At 46.1% G+C, this 20,004-nt stretch overlaps 1 protein-coding gene across 3 annotated transcripts; it reads left to right on the top strand.

Annotated features, from left to right (window-relative positions):
* The first annotated feature begins 795 nt into the window (after positions 1-795).
* Positions 796-19,803, top strand: Znf346 (zinc finger protein 346). Of its 3 annotated transcripts, none has more exons than XM_051194238.1 (7): positions 796-1,029; positions 4,249-4,352; positions 4,933-5,025; positions 6,473-6,617; positions 11,611-11,796; positions 16,819-16,912; positions 18,673-19,803. In XM_051194238.1, the coding sequence occupies exons 1-7, from the start codon at positions 819-821 to the stop codon at positions 18,758-18,760; spliced, it is 921 nt and encodes a 306-aa protein (XP_051050195.1). In that variant the 5' UTR covers positions 796-818; the 3' UTR covers positions 18,761-19,803. The 3 variants fall into 3 exon arrangements, with proteins under 3 accessions (XP_051050195.1, XP_051050194.1, XP_051050196.1); XM_051194237.1 differs by having other exon boundaries at positions 11,563-11,796; XM_051194239.1 differs by lacking the exon at positions 16,819-16,912 and having other exon boundaries at positions 11,563-11,796; positions 18,673-18,794.
* Positions 19,804-20,004: the final 201 nt, after the last annotated feature.

Genomic DNA, 20,004 nt, shown 5'->3' with positions numbered 1-20,004 from the left:
GTTCACTCTGGTCTACCTAGTGAGTTCCAGGACAGCCAGAGCTACATAGAGACCTTGCCTCAAATAATAAGATGCCTACTATTGCTGTAATGTAAGTCAAGCCTGTGCCCTACTGTACTCCATTATCACGTAAAAGGTGTTTCCTCGATTCGGACTGTTTGTCTTGCCTTCAGAGATTCCATTTTACAAGCAGCGTTTGACTCTATTGTGAGGGTAGAAGATATGACCTCTTCTGTTTGGCACCACTCATCAGCACAGACTTATTCCAGAGAACAAAAAGAACGCTATCCTATACATTTATTGGGGTGAATTGAGACTGTAAGGGCAGATGGCTCTATTAAAGTAGTTTTTGGTTAGCTTTTCCGTTTTCTTTTTCTGAGACAGGGTTTCTCTGTGTTGCCCTGGCTGTCCTGGAACTCACTCTGTAGACCAGGCTGACCTCGAACTCGGACTCCTGCCTCTGCCTCCCGAGTGCTGGGATTAAAGGAGTGAGCCACCGCGTCTGCTCTACCGAGCTCCTACGTCAAGCGTTTCTAGAATCTGGGCTTAGGTTCCCTACCAAAGACATGGGAGAAACTTCTCCACATCGTAACAAAAAGAAATGAGAAGCGCCCGTCAGCGGCTCGCCGTGAGCAAAGACGAGCGCCCCGAGCAAGCAGCAGCCGCCCTTCGCCCAGCTCCGCCATCCAAGCCCGCAGAGGACCAAAACAAAACGAGCCGCAGGGCTCCGCCCCAACGTGCTCTGCGGAGCCCGAACCTCGCGAGACTTGCTGGCCGGGTCTAATCCCGCCCCCCCCACCGCCCGCGGCGGCGGGCGCATGCGCAGCCCTCCAACGGCGAGGCTTGCGGGAAAGATGGAGTGTCCCACGCCTGGTGCTACTGAGGCTGCGGAGCCTGGAGGGGCCGGACCGAACAACAGCTCCGAGGAGCAGGAGGGTCGGGAACCGGACGCAGTGCGCTTCGACCGCGAGGGGGCGCGCCTCCTGTTGGCAGCTGTGTCCGGCGCGCAGCCGGCGGGGAGGGAGGAAGGTGAGTCGGGGGCTCCGGCCGGGCACGGGGGCGGGGCGGCCTGCCGCCTGTCACTGCCCGGCGCGGGCCAGCCTCTGCGCGACGTCCCACCATTCCAAACTCGCTCTCGGGGAGGGTGCAGGACCTCGACACTCGCTACCCTGCGGAGTTTTTGCGCCCTCCTTTCGCACCCACACGAGGGCAGTTTCCCCCAAATCCCAGGTCTTGCTCTTGGAGATCGACAGGACTTTCCCAGCCTGACCCGTTAGCCGAGCCCGCTGCCACTCCTATCTGTCCTTAATTACACACCCCCAATATTGCTTCCCTTCCCTCTCATAGCCCTACAGTTCTGACGGATCTGCTTGGCTTTATTCAATTTACTTTATCTTTATTTATTTTGTGACGCCTCTCAAACTCGTGACCGACCTCCCTACAGCGAGGTCTGAGCTTTGAAATCCCAGCTTCCTCTGAGCTTGAGGACTGTGTCCTGGCTTGTCATTATTTCCTTCTTGGTAGACCTGAGTAGCCTTGAACGTGCCTCACCTCCTTAGTGCTGGCATTACTGGCCTACACCACCATACCCTGCAATACCGTATTTCATGACTCGCAATACCATATTTCTATGAGTCTGTTGCCAAACCCTTATTCCAAAGAGGAGATCCAGGAGTTGGGGAAACTGGCCTGGGCAATTGTCTGACTCCAGATGCCACATCTCACACGGATGCAGAGTGCTGGAGAACAGTGACTTGTTTGGGGTTCACTTCTGAGCTGAAGTTAACAGATGGCTTTGTTTGACCCAAAACTGGATGGATAAGGGGATGGAGGAGAGCAGGAAGAGTTGGCCTCTTCCAACAGTCTTTTCCAGAGCCAGCTACTTAATGCTAACCCAGATGTACAAGAAGTGTATCTGGGTTTCTGTGCTAATCAGGCTTCTGCAGAGAATCTGGATTTCTGCCCTGGTTGGTGTGCTTGCTCAGAAGACTAGTTTTGGAAAGTTTAATATGTTTGTGACCTGCTCGCCCTGGATGAAGCTGACATTTCTGACCATGTGCAAGGAAGACGTGTTTAAATTTTCTTTAAAAGATTTTTTAAAACTTTATGGGATGACCATTTGCCTGTGTGTGTGTGTGTGTGTGTCTGTGTGTGTTCATGCGTTCATGTGTGTGCATGCAAGGCACCCAAGGAGGCCAGAAAAGGGCATCATGTCCCCTGAAACTGGAGTCACAGACCATAATGAGCTACCATTTGGGTGTTGGGAACTGAATCCTGCTTCTCTACAAAAGCAGAAACTGCTCTTTACCGCTGTGGGATATCTAAGAATTGGGGTACACAAAAAGGAGGTGGCCTTGGAGATAGGAAGAGTGTGCCCTGGACTGAACCTTGAAGCGGAGAACACAGCAGCTGCTTAATGAACTATTTGGATACACATGCATGAGCATAATACATATGTAAAAATACTACAACCCAGTCAATTTCCCTATCACTTCCTAGTCTCACATACCTGCAGCATTTACATCCACCCACTTTTTTCCTTGCAGCACCTCCACTATTATAATTTCATATCATAAATTCAACCATCATAGTGTACCACTCAGTGATTTAAAATACCGTTTACTTTAATTATGTATATGTGTGTGTCCATGTCAGTACATACAGATACATAGGATCCCTTGGTCCTGGGGCTACAGACAGTTGTGAACCAACATGGGTGCTGTGAACCTAGCTCAGGTCCTCTAGAAGACCAACACATGTTCTTACTGACTAGCTGTCTCTGCAGCCCCCAACTCAACGGTTTAATTTTTTTGTACATTTGTTTAGAGAGAGTGTGGCATGCATGCTTACACATGCACCATCGTGTGTGTATGGAGGTCAAAGGACAACTTGCAGGAATTAGTTCTCTCCTTCCTCCCACCACCTGGGTCCTGAGGATCAAGCTCAGGCCCTCAGGCTTAGTGGCAAGTTCACTTACCCAACAAACCATCTCACCAGCCCCTAGTCAGGGATTAAAAGTAGAGACTTGTGTGGTCGCAACCACAATTCTACTTTAGAATATTTCCGTCATCTCAAGTAGTGTCCATCTCTGGTCCTTCCCACTGAATCTCCTCTCACGCCTGCCCTCGGTAACACTAATGTGTTTTCTGTCTCCACAGATGTGCCTTTCCTCAGCATCTCTAACAAACAGAACCCTACAATGGGCAGTCTTTTGTGTTTAGCTTCTCTCTGCATGTTTTGGGGGCTTAACCAAGTCACAGTGTGTGTTCTTTTTATTGCTAAATAGAACTCTGCTAGGGCTAAAGAGGTGGCTCAGTGGTTAAGGTTAAAAGCACTGGCTGCTCTTTCAGAAGACATGGGTTCAATTCCCACCACCCACATAGTAGCTTATACCTGTCTGTAACTCCAGTTCCAGGGCTCACACAGACATTCACACACCCTCACACAGACATATGTGCAGTCAAAATATCAATGAGCCTAAAAATAAAACAAATTTTAAAAAAAAGAATCTGCTGTATTAGCATATTATATTTGTTTGTACATTTGCTATTTGGAATATCTGGATAGTTTCTAGTTTGGACCTCTTTCTGAGAAATTTCTTTTGGAGGGGGCTCTCAGTATCTAACCATGGCTGGCCTGGAGCTCACTATGTAAATCAGGTTGAACTCAAAACTATAGAATTGCAAATCCTGTATTTCAGATATGATGTTAAGATTATCTTCTTTTAGGGGTGATTCACTGTGTTGCACTGGCTGACCTAGAACTCTGTGTAGACAAGGCTCCAGCCTCATACTCATAGAATGCTAGGATTAAAGGCATGTACCACATGTCTGGCTAGCTTCCTTATTTTTTTTATTGCATTTATGTATATTTGTATGGGCACATGGGTACCCTGGCACTCATGTGCAGGTTAGAGAACAATTTGTGGTAGTCGGTTTTTCCCTTCTACCATGTGACCCCAGGGATTGGACTCCAGAGTGCATGGTAGTATGAGCCTGTAGTCACATCTCCTAAGGCGGAAGGATCCCTTCCTTGAGCCAGGATTTCATGGGCAGCACAGGACAGCCTCACGTCTCCTCACAGCAGTGTGTGAATGGGTAAAGAGCATTGGCCTATATAAAATAAGTAATAGTGCATTGGTTTGCAAGGAGGAGAGAGGCCTGTACATGTGTTGGAATGGTTCCATTATATCTGAGAAGGTGCTGTTGAGGTCGCATCTGTCAACTTGCATTTCTTTTCCCTCTGTAGTGGAGCACATGATCCAGAAGAACCAGTGTCTCTTCACCAGCACCCAGTGCAAAGTTTGCTGTGCCATGCTGATTTCTGAGTCCCAGAAGCTGGCACATTATCAGGTAGGCCATTTCTACTGCACTTGCCTTCTGGGCCAGTGCCAAGCCCTCTCCTCTCCTGCCTTACACAGTGATTGCTGATTCTTCCATAGCTACCTTCATGCATGTCTGCTTGGGGCTTGAAATTAACTTAATTTCTGTGAATCTCATCTCTCCCATCCAAATCAGGATTACTATATGTAGATTGTTCTGTACGTCAGAAAATATGACCTTTGGCTTTACATACATACATACATCTGAGTCTGAATCCAACTCTGTTATATCATCTTGTATTTTGTTTGTGAGCCTAGCCTTTAACAGCTGGGCCATCCATCTCTCCAGCCCTGTTATGTCATCTTCTCTGCAAGCAGTTTCACCATGTGTGGCCTGAGCTTCTCCATGTATAAGATAGCAGTGTTCGCATAGATTGTTGAAGGTTAAATGTGATAGCTCATAATAGGAACTCAGAAAATGAGTTTTCTTCCCTCATTTTCTCATTCTCAGAAGTTTTGTGAGAAGTCAGGTGAGAATCTGGTGTGTCATGGCTGCCTCCTCTGTGAAATGGCATTTAGCTACCTTTGATCTTTCTTTTGGGTTCTTGCAGAGCAAAAAACATGCCAACAAAGTGAAAAGATACCTAGCAATCCATGGAATGGAGACCCCAAAGGGGGACGTGAAGAAGCTAGACTCAGATCAGGTAATACACTGCCTTGTTGAGACTGCTTGCTTCTCAAGCAGGTTGGTGTGGTGTACACACAGGCTTTGATTCAGACTGACTTGGCTGCCAGTCTCGGCCAGCCCTATTGTCTAACTTGGGCAAGTCTTATAACTCCGAGCCTTGATTCCTTCCTCTGTTAAAAACAAGAATGCCTCTGAGCGTGGTGGTGTGCACATGTGACCGAGCACTTGGAGGTAGAGGCAGGGGGATCTTATAAAACAGCACCAGACCCTGAACCTGTCATACACAGTGGTTCAGTAAATGGAACCATTATTGCTCTGCTTTGCCACCCAGAGGGTTACTGAAGCAGGACAAGAGAGACTGTAGAGGGAAGCCTGGGCACTCATTTCTTGAGCTGTGGGGGAAGCAAACTTTCAGCATTTGGCTGAACAATCAAGGAAAATAAATACCTCCTTTAATCAGAATTACTATAAGAATTACAGTGGAACAAGCCCTGATTCCTTGAGTGCTGTGACTGTCTTAAGTATGGAAGTTACATCCATCATAGGATAGTAGACAAGACGCTCTAACTTGATGGGTGACCTTGAGCAAGTCACTTGACCACTGAAAAAGTGGAGATTACCTTGCCTCTTGAGTGCTGTGAGGTAAAGTTCCAGTCCCCAGGAAATGCTGGATAAGTAGGAGGTTACTCTCCAGACTGCATTCCTGCTAAGTGGCCAGTGGTTTAAAGGGGTCTTGCTTCCCTTCCAGAAAGCACTTCCTAGTGGCCGTGATGGCTTGGACCCCGAGAGGAAAGGCCATTTCTCCTCTTTGCACTTCAGTGCTTCGGATGACCCCACAGCACCCACCAGCAGCTAGGAATTACTAACCCCAACATCCGCAGTATGAAGGTTGGAAATGTTGATGAACAAAGGACAGGCTTTTCGGGAAGAGTAAAACACTTTCTAGCATAACCATAGTAACAAATGGAACCTGGTGATGTACGTGTTCTAAGAGCCCTGGGTTTGTACTGTGCTCAGCACTGTAGAGTACAGGATAGGTAACAAAGATAAGTCAAGTTGTCCGCACCTGGCTGTGATAGAAACCCGATAGACTCTGGGAATACAGATGAGGAGCGAGGTTCATTGTTCCTGTGTGTACATAGGAGGGGGCTTAGTGGCTGTTCAGTCTTTTTCTTTTAAGTGAAAATCATTGAATGGCTGATAGCAGACCTAATACCCGACAGGAAGGTCGAAGAACATTTTAGACAGTAGGGATAACCCAAGCGAAGCAAGGAAGGACCAGAATAAAATGGGAAGTCATGCCTGGAACCTGACCTGAAGCAGCTGGAGAAGACTGTTAAAGGTGTGTTGGGTTAGTGTGTGCAGGGGTCGTAACTGTCCACCAGCCCACGGGCAGGGGAACCATTGGAGGCTTTTGGGATGCGCAGTGGCGTGATCAGACCTGTGTTCTCTCTCCCACCCAGAAGAGCAGCAGAAGCAAAGACAAGAACCACTGCTGCCCCGTCTGTAACATGACCTTTTCCTCCCCTGTGGTGGCACAGTCGCACTACCTGGGGAAGACCCACGCCAGGAACTTAAAGCTGAAGCAGCAGTCCACTAAGGGGGCAGGTACTGGTTTCCTGAGTAGTGTTTTGGGACCCCTCCTGTCCTCAGGGCACCAATGGCAGTGCTTCCAGAATGCTCACCGAGGCCTCAGACTTGGAGAGGTTGCTTTTAAGAGCCCTGAAAACTTCACATAAGAGTTGGGGATGTAAGTCAGTTGGTAGAATACTTCCCTAATGTTCACAAATGGTTGGCTTTCATCCCCAGCCTTACATAAGCCAGATGTGGTGCACACCTGTAATCTCAGCACTCTGGAGGTAGAGGCAGGAAGTTAGAAGTTCAAGGTCATCCTCAGCTGCTATAGGGAGTTTGATGCCAACCTGGGCTACGTGAGACCCTGCTTCATTGAGATTCGGCCTCAGACTTGGGTTCACTTTATTTTCTTTGTGTTGTTCTAGCAGGCTTTCTGTAGAAGTTTCTTAATCCAGGCTTTCGTCCTGACCAGTAGTTGTTAAGTCAGGAGCGCCAAAGGCCAACACATGCTGTGAGCATTCTGTCACTTGCCTCTCCCACTACTACCCACCTGCTCCTACTATTTATTAAGTGTTGCTAGTTGACTGCTAGTTCCCCATCTTTCTCATGGGCTCAGGTTATGCCCTGCTCACTTTAACCTACAAAAGCTGCCTGCTCTCAAGGTGGGGGCTAGCCTTCAAAGCAGGACACGCTATGTTGTCCAGCAAGCTGTTTGCAGCTGCCATGATTCCACTCCCCACAACTGACTTCACCATTAGCCCGTTATCCTGTCACTGTTGGACCAGCCTTCACTTTCATTTTGAATCCTGAGGTTTTTACCCCAGGCTAGCTGCCATTAGTCAAAAGTGAGAGGCCTTTGATCGATGTCGCCCCCCCTCCCTCTCTCCCTCTCTCCCTCTCTCCCTCTCTATGGTGTGTGTGTGTGTGTGTGTGTGTGTGTGTGTGTGTGTGTGTGATTGTGCTCTATTTGGACCACAACCGCACTATTGATGGAACTTTTGATCTTTGTTTCACTGCATCACTGAAACAAGACAATGGTGTTTTAGAAGGTTTTAAAGACAGAATAGAAAAAAATCTACTCACAATTACATACTCTAATCATATCCAAATCTAATTATTCAGGGAATGAAACAATAGATTATATAGACTTTGAAGTCAGGACAGCACAGACTTAAGTCCTGGCACTTTTACTTAACCATTTGTGCCTGAGTCTCTGTACCTATAAAGTATCAGTGCCATCTGCTTTCTGGAGCTTGTGATGATAAATACTAAAGGCACTGGACAGCCAGGAGTAATAGCACACACCTCAAATCCCCAGCACTTGGGAAGTGGAGGCAAGAAGATTAGGAGTTTAATGCCATCCTTGGCTACAAGTTTGAAACCAGCCTGGCCTATATGGCACCCAAAAAATTAATAAGAGGCAAATGCCTCCCAAAAAGTCTAGGCTACATCAGATATTCACTAAACAACAGCTATTGTTACTGTTGATATCACCATTAAAAAGCCAGTGAATGAAATCCCCTCATAAAATGCAGTCATTGATCAGGAAGCCAGTATCTAGAGCAGTTCTCAGCCTTCCTAATGCTGCAACTCTATAGTTCCTCATGCTGTGGTGATCCCCAGCCATACAATTATTTTTGTTGCCACTTCATAACTAATTTTGCTACTGTTACAAACCATTGTGTAAATATCTGTTTTCTGATGGTCTTAAGCAACCCCTGTAAAAGTTATTCGACCCACCCCCCCAAAGGGGTTGAGACCCACAGATTGAGAACTGCTAATCTAGAGCGTGCCATTGACCTTGCTTATAGTTGAATTGTTAACTTAGATGAGGACTGATTGATTTTTTTACCTATAAAGTGAGAGCTGGTAACAACTCTAATGTATAAACATTAGGCCAAGGAAAATTATCTTAAGAACTGAATTTGTAATGTCACAGACTTAGCTTCCCACAAATGGGAAAATTCTGTGGAACATGCCTTTTCCCGATATTTCTATTCTGAGCAATAAGTTATTTTCCACATTCACTCTCAACTGTTGCAATTAGTGCATCAACTGTTTATATCCTGCTATTACTTTTCAGCCTTATAGTTTAAGCATATGCTCATATTACTTCATGGGTTTATTATAACTCTAACCCTGAAATTAAACATTTGTCTAACATAAAATGAAACATGCATGCTGTAGAAAATAAAGGTAAATTGAAAGAAATTTCCATGATTTTACCTTTCAAAGTGCTGTTAACCTTCTAGAGTACTATTGCTCTTACATAGACTTGTGCACTGTGTGTATGCGTATATCTGTTTGCATTGTATTTGTTTTACGTTCACCAGGTTGACTCCACGTTTATGTGCTTATAAGCATAGACTACATTATTTTCTGTCCCTGTTAAAATAATGCACATACATGAATAATTCTAGTTCAATATGCAAAACATTCAGAGAAGCAAGTAAAATGCCACCCAAAACCTACTTCTAAGGAGAGCACTGTTGCCAGTGCTTATAATCTCTACACTCGAGAGGCTGAGACAGGAGGATTGCTGAGTTTAAGGCCATCCTGGGCTACAAGCAAGTTCTAGGTCAACCTGGGTTATAGAGTGAGACCCTGACTTAAAGGAATAAGCAGACAAATATATCCATATGCTACATGACATGCTGTCATGTATACGTGTGAGTGTGTGTGTGTGTGTGACATTTTTAAATGCCAGTATATTTATATAGATTACACAAAAATCTTTTAACATTGATATGACCATATTGTATAATATATTCAGCTTCCTTTTTTATTTCATTTAGTATATTTCCTCATGTTGGGGGCTAGAGAGATGGCTCAGCAGTTAAGTGTGTTCTGCTCTTGCAGAGGTCCTAAGTGTGGTTCCCAGCACTCTGTGGGGCAGCTCAGAACCCTTGGTAACCCCAGCTCCAGAAGGTTCCAGAAGGCTCCCTCGCCTCTGGGTTCCACGGGCACTGCTCTCATGTGCATTGACCACACAGACACACAATTAAAGTCTTTGATGATAAAAAACTCCTCCAGGTCCTGCAAACTTTTTATAGGTATTTTTAGCAGTCACACAAACCACTAGATGGGTCTTGTAATGCTGAATCTTTTCATTTTCCTCTCTCCTTTTCTTTGTGTTATAAAAATACAATAGTTATCCCTGGAGAACACACTTTGCATATTTTAAGTAGTTGTTGATAGAAAACATTAAACAGTTCCTCTGGCTTTGCAGCTCACTGTATTACTTCCCTCCAGTATTTTTTAAACAATATTTATTTATTTTTGTGTATATGGATGTTTTACCTGCCTGTATATCTGCACCATGTGTGTACAGTACCCACAGAGGAGGGCATCAGATCTCTAGGACTGGAGTTGCAGACACTTGAGAGCTACCATGTGGAAGCCGTTCCTTTGAAAAGGCAGTCAGTGCTCTTAACCACTGAGCTAGCTCTCCAGTCCCACCCTCTAGTATGTTTTAAAGAATAACCTTGGGCCATCAAGATGGCTCAGTGGGTCGATCACAGTGCTTGCCACACAATCCTGGGAGCCTGAGTCTGACTCTCAGAACCCATATGGAGATAAAAGGAAAGAACCTAATCACAAAGTTGTCATCTAACCTCTACACATGTACACATGGACACCTAGGCACACACATGCACACACACACACACACACACACACACAAACACCCACCTACACCCACCTATGAGTACACAAACATGTACACACATACATCCATGGCTCCTGCTTTGAAAAGGCATCTATATGGCCTGCTTTCAACATCCCATGTTGACCTATGAGGAGAGGCTCAAACATATGCCCATCCCAGACTCTATTAGCTGGTTTCTCTTTTAAGAAAAGATTGTTTCTATTTTTGAGAGAGAGAGTATTCATACATGTGTATACACTTGCCTGCATAAGCCAGAGCAACTGGATAAGGCTGTGTGAGCTACCTGACAAGGATGCTGTGAACAACAGGCACTCTGCCACGGACCCTGCCCTAGCCCCTGACCAGGGGAACTCTTTGAGCAGAGTCAGGAATGTCTTCTGATGATGCATTAGTGGTAGCCTGCAGACCTGCTTGTGGTACTCTTGAGCCTGGCATAGAATGACAGCTCCAGGGTCACACAGTCCAGGGTTCTCCCTAACTTAGTGATCTGAGCAAGTCATTTTTACTGAAGTGTAGCAAAAAAATACCCACCTCACTGGAGTACTTCCGAGAACCAAAAGGGAAGCTATATGTACACATGTACAAAATGTGTAGTTGTTACTGCACCGTCTCTCTCCCTCACATTGCCTAGAATTTAGTGTAGTCTTAACAGGCATCTCTGCCAGCTGTGGTGGCACACACTTCAGTCCCAGCCTGGTTTACATCTTGAATCGTAGGCCAGCCAGAGAGGTACATAACTACATAGTGAGACTCTTTCTCAAAAAAAAAAAAAAATACAAAAATAAATAAATAAATATATATATATATATACATACATACATACATACATAAATGATTGAATGATAAAAGTAGTTCTTAATCTGGTTACCTGACTCTCTGTATGGACTCAGAGTGAGTGTCTACTTCAGCTTGTAACGGAGGTATACTGAGCATGGAAATGAAATATTCACACTTCTTATCCTACTCACTTTGAAATTCCAAGAATTTCTGAGGGCCAGAGAGACTGCAAGCATGTTTGCTTGGTCTTTTACAATCAGGCAACTGGATAGCACAGGTTCAGAGCTTCTTCGAGTGTGAAAACCTCAGGCTCATGTTCCTAAAGCTGGCAAACAAGTTAGTTGTTCCTTGCAGTCGCTCAGCTCTTGCCACCTTTCCCAGTTAGAGAAGGCATTTGCGGTATGAGTCTCACGGGCAGTGCCACGTCTCCAAGTGTGGTGGGTGACGCTGCCTTCCTTTCACTTCAAGCATACAAAAAGCCTGGCACCTTCTGGGTGGTTTTTCATTGTTTCTATTTGAACTCTCTCACCGCAGCTCTGTCGAAACACCTTACAAACCCTTTCCTTGTGGCCTCCACCTTAGCCTTGCACCAGAGTAGAGAGATGCTAGACCCAGACAAATTCTGCAGCCTCTGCCATTCAACCTTCAACGACCCTGCCATGGCTCAGCAACATTATATGGGCAAGAGACACAGGAAGCAGGAGACTAAGCTCAAACTCATGGCGCACTATGGGCGGCTGGCGGACCCTGCTGTCTCTGACTTACCAGGTGAGAGGGCACGGCTCACACTCAGCTGGCTCAGGGACTGGACGCTGGAGCTCCCTGGACTACCCAAGTATGTGCTGCTTCCCGCATCTTCTAAAGCAGAGTTTGCAAGCACAGGAGGAAGGCTAGCAGGCAAGCAAGCTAGGCTTGGTGTATATTCCAACACTCAGGAGGCTAAAGCAGGAGGATCACAAGGTCAAGGACAGTCTAGGATATGTAGTGGGAACCTGTCTTGAGGGGATGCAGGGGAACAAGCAGGAAGTTCAGTAAGATCCAAAGACGGCCACGGTCAGCTGAAGAGTGTGCTGAGCACTGAGCACCGCTGCTGTGGTGACGTGGAAGTCAGGTGTGGTGGCACAGACCTTTCATCTCAGCCAGTACTCAGGAGACAGAGGCAGAGATTTCTGTGAGTATGAAGCTAGCTTGGTGTGCATAACCAGCTTCAGGACAGTCAGGACTACACAGAGAAATCAAAAAAAAAAAAAAACAATGGAAAGCCAAATTTGTGTTTTTAATATTGTTATTGTTAGCTCTATTTCAGTGCAGGGCATGAAATACAGGACCTTGCACATGTTCAAGAGCCAGTTATATCTTGCGGGGGGGGGGAGTGTATAGTTTGGGTTGGGTTTTTTGTTTGTTTTCAAGGTAGGGTTTCTTTGTGTGTCTCTGGCTGTCCTGGAGCTGGTTGTGAGTGTTGGGATTAAAGGCATAGGGCATGATCAACACCACCTGGCTTAAAAAAGATTGTAGATAGTTCAACCCCCTGGGCAGGTAGTACTGGTCTGTATAAAAATAAATAAATAAATAAACTATCCCAGCACAAGGAAGGCAGAGGGCGGCAGATCTGATTTCAAGTTCAGCCTGGCCTAAGAACCATGGCTACACAGAAAAAGGAAAAAAAAAAATTTTTTTTTTTTTTGTTTTTCCAGACAGGGTTCTCTGTCTAGCTTTGAAACCTGTCCTGGCATTCACTCTGTAGACCAGGCGGACCTCAAACTCACAGAGATCTTCCTGTCTTTGCATCCTGAGTGCTCAAGATTTATTTTTTAAATTTTTTATTTGTGTATCTGTGGTACACAGATGGCCAAGGAGACCAAAGGATGAAATGTTTGTACCACCTGATGGGACCTGAACTCGGGTCCTCTGGAAGGAAGAACAGCAAGTGTTCTTAACTACCTAGCCATCTCTCTAGCCTTCACCTCTGATTTCAATCCCTAGATAAGATCCACATTGTTTGATTGAAGGTCTCAACAGCCTCTACCAAAGTCTGAGCATCCTTAGGATATCTCTGTTTCCTCAGCCTTTGAGACCTGCCTGTATCCCTGGGGAGTCGTAGTGAAGGAGGAGGCCATTCTAGCTTCCTTAACCTCAGAGTGTCACCTGGCATCATGGGAAATAATTCAGGGCCCTTCCCATTAGTGTGTTTGAGGCTGGGAATGTTTCTCAGCTGGTAGAGTGCTTGCCTAACATACACACATAGCCCTGGCTTTAGTTAGCAGAACCACGTACCCATGGCACAATAGTGCACAGCTGTAATCCCAGCACCTGGGAGTTAGACACTGGGGGGGGGGGATCAGGAGTAGGCACATGTGCACACACATAAGCAATTAAATAAACAAATGAAGCAAGGTTATTGTTCTTGCTGTGGATATAACCTGCAGGTGTTTTAGTTTGGTTTAGGGTTAGGGTTTGTTTTGTTTTCTGAGACACAGTCTCATATGTAGCACATGCTGGCTCAGATTAGCTGTGTGTCCCCAGATGACAAACTCCTGACTGTCCTGCCTCCTCTCCTAGCTGCTGCGTGCAGGAGTGTGCACCATGCTTAGCATTAGCTCAGTCACAGCAGCATCTTAAGAAGCTGAGTATGAGCACTGACTCCTTTCTTCCCAGAAGAGTATTATCTGAGGCCGAAGCGGCCCGAACAGGCCACTCACTGTCTTATTCCTTTAGCTTCCCACGGGAAACCTGTCTTCTCTGGACGGTCCTCTACATCAGGTCACAGCACAGTGCTCAACTGAATACTGTACCCAGTACATGCAACATGCATCCATGTGTGCATCCAGAATAACGTGTTGAACTAGAGTCTTCCCAACCTTTTAAACATGTGCAGTATGAGAAAGCGATCCATGATAAAATCAGCCTGGGCCAAAAGTGACATTTCCAGGTACACTGCCTTTTCTCCTTTGATCTCTGACCAAGGCTTCAGAGTGCCTTTACCTGTGAGTCACCCCTTCCCCTTAGTGTTGTCATCAAATGAATATCCTTTGTTGTTGAGTGGGGAGATGGCCTTTCTTATTTTTCTCCAGTGCTCTACCCCTGAGTATATACCTAGCCCTTCCTTATTTCTTAACACTTGCCATTTAAAAAATACTTCAACTCATGTGGACATTTTGTAACATGGTCAACTTGACCTGTAGGAAAATTTTGAATGTAGGACTATTTACAGTTACTACTATTTATTACTGAGATAATTAATTGTAAAGGATGTGAAAGAAATCTGATCTCAATGAATGTTAGACTGTCAATTGGGTAAGAAGATTATCTGCCTCAGTCTAGTTCTGGTCTGTGTTCCTACCCAGGGGCCTCTGCTGTGTTTCTCTTCTCTGCTGCATATTACAGTTGTACCCATGAAACACTAATAATCAGTATGTTAGTTCTAGTAAGTGGCTAAGAGAGGTGGTTGCTGCCTAATCCCAGCACTCACATAGCTAAGGCAGAATTGTCTCAAGTTCAAGGCTCATCTGAGCTACATTCTTACTGATCTTCAGGTCAGTCTGGGCTACATGGCCTCTCACAAAACAATAAGCAAACAGGCACCACCATCTCTAAAATGGGGACATGTCCTGTGTTGCTAAAATTAATACTAAAATATCCATACTGTCAGTGATTTGAGGATTTGGGATAATTCCGATCCAGATGCCAGTGACATTCTCCATAAAAGTAGAGAAATATCCTAAATATGTATGGTGTCACACGTGACCTCCAACAGCAAAGGCAATCTTGAAAAAGAAAGAGCAAAACCTGAGACTTTGCAGATTTTCAAAACATACTACAAAGCTGCAGTGAATCCCAGAACTTGAAAGGTGAAGGAGGAAGGTCATTCTTGGCTGCATAGAAAATTGAAGATCAATTGAGTTACATGTGATTCACATATTGCCTATCACCTATAATCCCAGCACTTGAAAGATGTGAGCAGGATGACCAGGAGTTCAAGTCCAGCTCTGGCTACATCCAGAGTCCAGGCTAGCCTGGACTACATAAGACCCTATCTAACTAAACAAAGGATTTTTTTTTTTTTTTTTTTGGTTTGGCCTACAAAGTAGTGGGTTTCATTATGACATTTTCATTTTCATACATACATATCAGAATTCTTTGTTCTTAATAATCCTCCTTCCCCTTACCAATACTTTTTATTTATCCTTTGTTTTGTTTTGGGGGACAGGGTTTTATTATGCAGCTCCAACTGTCCTGGAACTCACTTTATAGACGAGGCTGGCCTCGTCCTCGAAGAGATCCACCTGCCTCTGCCTCCCCAAGTGCTTGGATTAAAACATGCACCTCTATGCCCAACTCAAATACTGTTTTTAAAAAGCATTTTAACCTTTTGAGGCTGATACTAACAATAACCCTATTTTATATATCAGGAACCCAAAATCTTGAGAAGCTACACAAGGAGATCAGAGGTTAAACAGCTGACCTGTGGTCTCACGGTTAATAGTAAGGGCGGCTGTGTGCATAGGTGACCTCACGACAGAGCTAAGATTTGAAGGTGACATGGTTCAGAGGTGCCAGGGCCAGGACAGGAGGGGTTTTCAAGTTGTGTGTGTGCTGCATTATACAGTATGTGAAATAAGCCAAGTGTGGTAGTGCAAGCTTGCAACCTTGGCACTTGGGAGGTGAGACTGGAGAAGATAAAGTTGAAGCCTAGCCTGAGATATGATCTCAAAAGAAATTATAGGCAATACGTGACCATGTTAGACATTTTGGCCTGAAGTAGTGATACATATATAACCCTAGCACTCGAGACTAAGACAGTAAAATCGCTTTAAGGCCAGCAAGAGCTACATCAGGTTCAGGCAGTGAGATCTCATTTCAAAAATGAAATCTACAACTTGAGATGAGAGCTGGCTCAGCAGCTGACACCACTCTGCACTCAGAGGGCCTGCGCCTAGCAACCGCGCCCAGCAACCGCATCAGGTGGCTCGCAAGTACCAATAAAACTCGGGTAGACCAGGTGGGCCTTGAAGTCACTGAGATCCACCTACCTATGCCCTCTGAGTGCTGGGATTAAAGTGTGTGCCACCACCACTCAGAAAAAAAAAAAAAAATTAAATCCCAAGATGCAGCTATTTTATCCTAAGTATTATGAGTATAAGGTAGTATAATTAATTAGTTTATGGTTGTGAAAAGCTAAGCATTGGAAGGAAAAGGACTTAGCCACAACACATGAAATAGAGCCAGGGTTCCAGTCTGGACAGCCTCTTAGTCCTGACTCACTGCTGGAGCCATATGGCACAAGGCCGTATTCCCTAACTACTGTCACTGCGAGCCTGAGGAGAGCGGGCCTTCCAGGACTTCTCTCAGTGAAGGGGCACCCTTGATGAGGCCACTAAGCAAAGTAAGTCACCTTTGTTCTGTGGTCCTTCCTTATTATAGATTGATTTACTTATTTGAGGGTGATGCACACGGAGAAGTCAGAGGACAACTTGGAGGAGTCAGATCTGTCTTTCTACCTCGTGGGTCATGGGGACTGAGCCCAGGTCATCAGGCTTGGATGCAAGTTTCTTTCCCCACCAAGCCATCTCAGCAGCTTATATTCTGTCACTCTTCATTTATTCAGTAACATTTATTCAGTCTGGTGTTTGCTGGACTAGGAACTGGGATTACTTGATGAGAATAAGGGGGTACAGTGTTAGATGTTCTGTGCCCCTCAGCTCCACCCTCAGTCTTCAGGAGGGCTTCTGTGTGCCCCCCCCCAGTTCTTCCTGCTGGGTAACTGACTCTGCATTTTGATGTGTGTTTCAGCTGGGAAGGGCTACCCCTGCAAGACCTGTAAGATAGTGCTGAACTCCATAGAACAGTACCAAGCTCACGTCAGTGGCTTCAAACACAAGAACCAGTGAGTAATCGCCTTTGAAACTCAAGAGTCTTCAGCAGGAATCAGGGTTTCTCAGTCAACAGGAGATAACTGAGTTAATGGGCGCTGTCTCCTGGGTTTCCTCTAGTGTGTGGGTAGACGAGGATGAGTTTCAGTAGAGATGCACAAGTGATTTCCTTAGTGGAATACCACAAAGTCACATCGCATAACAAACCTCATACAAGAGGCTTATTGGGAGGGGAAAACCCAGGAGGGTGGCTGCCTCTGCTCAGGTGAGAAATGGCAGAGAACTGAGCAGAAAACAGGGTGTATATAGTGTCTCTTGGGGGGGGGTGAAGCTTTCCAGGGTGGGGATTGGTGGGATTTCAAGTCGAGCTTGGTCTTTTTATTCTGTAGGACAGGAGCTATGTCCCACATTAGAGCAGGTGGAGTCCTCTGTGGGTGGAATCTGACATTGGGGGTCCCCAGGGTAGAGACCTGGCCATGTGCTTGCCCCCAGAAGCTCACAAACTGCACCAGGAAGGAAGGAAGGGAAGATAGCTCTGGTTTGTTTACTATTGAAACCTGGGTAATTCAATAAACCTCTTTCAGTGTCTACTATTTCTGTAAAACTACACTTATTGAACAGTTCCATTTCATTAAACCCTCAGGGAGAGTTCCAGCAGAGCATCTCCTTCACCTGGCGTCGTAAGGTTGCGTGGCTTGCCCTGGGCCACATAGCTACTTGGAGTTAAACAAAGGTTTCCACCCTTGCAGCTGAAACTGTCCACTTTGCTCTCCTCCCTCCCCTCCTGCCGCATGGAGCTCATTAGTCTGCCTCACCTCAAGGCTATGTAAGGGTCAGAGGCAGCGTGTGAAGTGTCACTATAAATAAGTTTGCTGCTCAGATCAATTTTCTTGCTGGGTGGTACACTTTTAGTCCTAGCAATCAGGAGGCCAGTGATGTCTATGACTTCGATGCCAGCCTGGTCTTCAGATTGAATTCTAGTATAGGACCAGGGCTATATACCCAAGGCTACATAGAGAAACGTTGACTCAGAACTCCCCCCCCCCAAAAAAAAAAAAAAAAAAAAAAAAAAAAAACAAAGTCAGGAGCTAAGCAGTTGGGCCTGGTGCAGACATGTAATCCCAGCAGTTATGAGGTAGAGACAAGGGGAGATCAGAAATTCAAGGTCAACCTGGGCTAATTGCAAATCTGTGTCAAAAACACAAAAATAAAGCCAGATGTGGTAAGATGTGCCTGTAACTCCAGCACTGGGAAGATTCCCTAGGGCTCACTGGCCAGAGTAGCCTACTTGGCAAGTTCTAGACCAGTAAGACCTTGTCTCAAAAAATAGAAAGCGTCTAAGGGATGACCCCCAAGGTCATTCTCTCTTCTTCCTTTCTCATCCCCTCCTTTCCTCTGTCTCACATTCACACAGAAGGAATTATGTTTGTTGGAAAATAAATGCAACTCAAGATCATCGTATTAAGCAACTCAAGCCAAATTAGGGGACAAACAATAAAAACCATGTTTTCTCTCCTTTGTGGGTCCTAAATTTCACACATTTCTAAAGAAACAGTTTAAGCCAGTCATTTAAGTGTTCTGGAGTTGAGCTTCATGTATACAATGCTTTCTTCTTTGCCATGCAGAATTGACATGAGGTTGAAATGAGACAATGGGCTAGTAATCAGTGGCTGTCAGGAAAAGGAAGGCCACCTGCCGGTACTACCGTTAGAACATGCTGCTGAGCTTGCGTGCCACACACTCACCCTGTGCCTTTGTTCTTCTCAAATTACAGGTCACCCAAAACCGTGGTGTCACCCATGAGCCAGATGCCAGTGCAAACACAACCCACTCCAAAGGACTCAAGTGTGGCAGAAGACTAAGGTGTTTCTGCCTGCTCAGCCTATTGGGACAGCCACAAGTCAGTTCCCGGCGGCTCCCTCCTTTCTCATATTACAAGAGTATGGAGGCTGAGGCCAAATTGGGCTGCAGACAGCCTCTGACTGGGCCGGAGTGAGGCTCCTCCTGCCCGCCTCTTGAATGTGACCCTACATGTCATGTCATGATAGAGGAGACAGGGCTCTTGAAAAGGCCTGAGGAGGTGTCTGTCCTGCAGTGCTATCGTCTGTCTTTCTTCTCAGGGTCAGTTTGGAGCAAGTCCCTGCAGGTAAAGGAGAGCACCACCCTGGGCTCTGGACAGCTCCTGGGAAGGCTGCAGCTGCCCTGAGGGCTTCATCAGGGCAGCAGACTGCAGACTGCAGTGGCTGCCATGCAGTGTGCAGGCTTGCCTGGTGTAGATCCTGCCACCGTGAAGTCTCCTGGAACCCACAGTCCTCACAGCACTGCCATCTGCTGCCATCTCTCCAGTTCCCAAATGGTGCTCGCAGGCATCTCCAGTAGCCAGGACCTGAGGCCTGAGTGCCCAGTGGGACCCTGGGAAGCACCCCGGGGGCTCCTGTCCTCCATCAGAGGTCCTCTGTCCCGGTCTGTGAGAAAGCCTCCCGCCTGCTATGTTCCTTAGTTCTGTGCCCTTGTGTAGTAGACTATCCCACCCAGGCTGCTGTGGGCTGTCCTACCCTCATCATCCTCAAGGAGATTTGGGGGGCCCAGGAAAGAGGACTGGAGAACTGGTGTGAGGAAAAGGCCCAGGCCTGAACTCAAGAGTTTCCTGCTGCTGTTCTGTGACTGGAGAATCCACTAGGAGTGGATTTTTTCACATAGCTGTGGAGCAAGGATTCTAGAAGTATCCCTAAAGGCTCCACTTGTTAATGCAGTTGGGTACCACAGAGGGGTGGAGGTAGGTCTTATAAACCCCTGGGCACTCAGCCATCCAAATAAAGACTTTGTTCCGTGAGCCAGGCTGTAACTTCAGACCCAGGATTTATAGCCAGCCATGTTGATGCTGCTATCCTCACACCATCAGCTGACTGTCCTGGCCCCTGCCCCTAGCCTGGGCTCCTAGGATGGGGTCTCTCAGCTTTCCACTTCCCTATTGTAGGACACCTCAACGGTTTCTCCAGAATTCTCTGCAGCCCATTGTGTCAGAACTGGTAAAGATCACCAGGTAAAGAAGTGAAGGGTAAGGTCATGAATGAGCTGACCTGCCATAATCCCTCATCTCACAAGA

The sequence above is a fragment of the Phodopus roborovskii genome, unplaced genomic scaffold (assembly GCF_943737965.1).
Source record: "Phodopus roborovskii unplaced genomic scaffold, PHOROB, whole genome shotgun sequence".
Taxonomy (NCBI): domain Eukaryota; kingdom Metazoa; phylum Chordata; class Mammalia; order Rodentia; family Cricetidae; genus Phodopus; species Phodopus roborovskii.
Note: the sequence above shows the minus strand (reverse complement) of the source record. Positions and strands in the feature narration are given on the sequence as shown.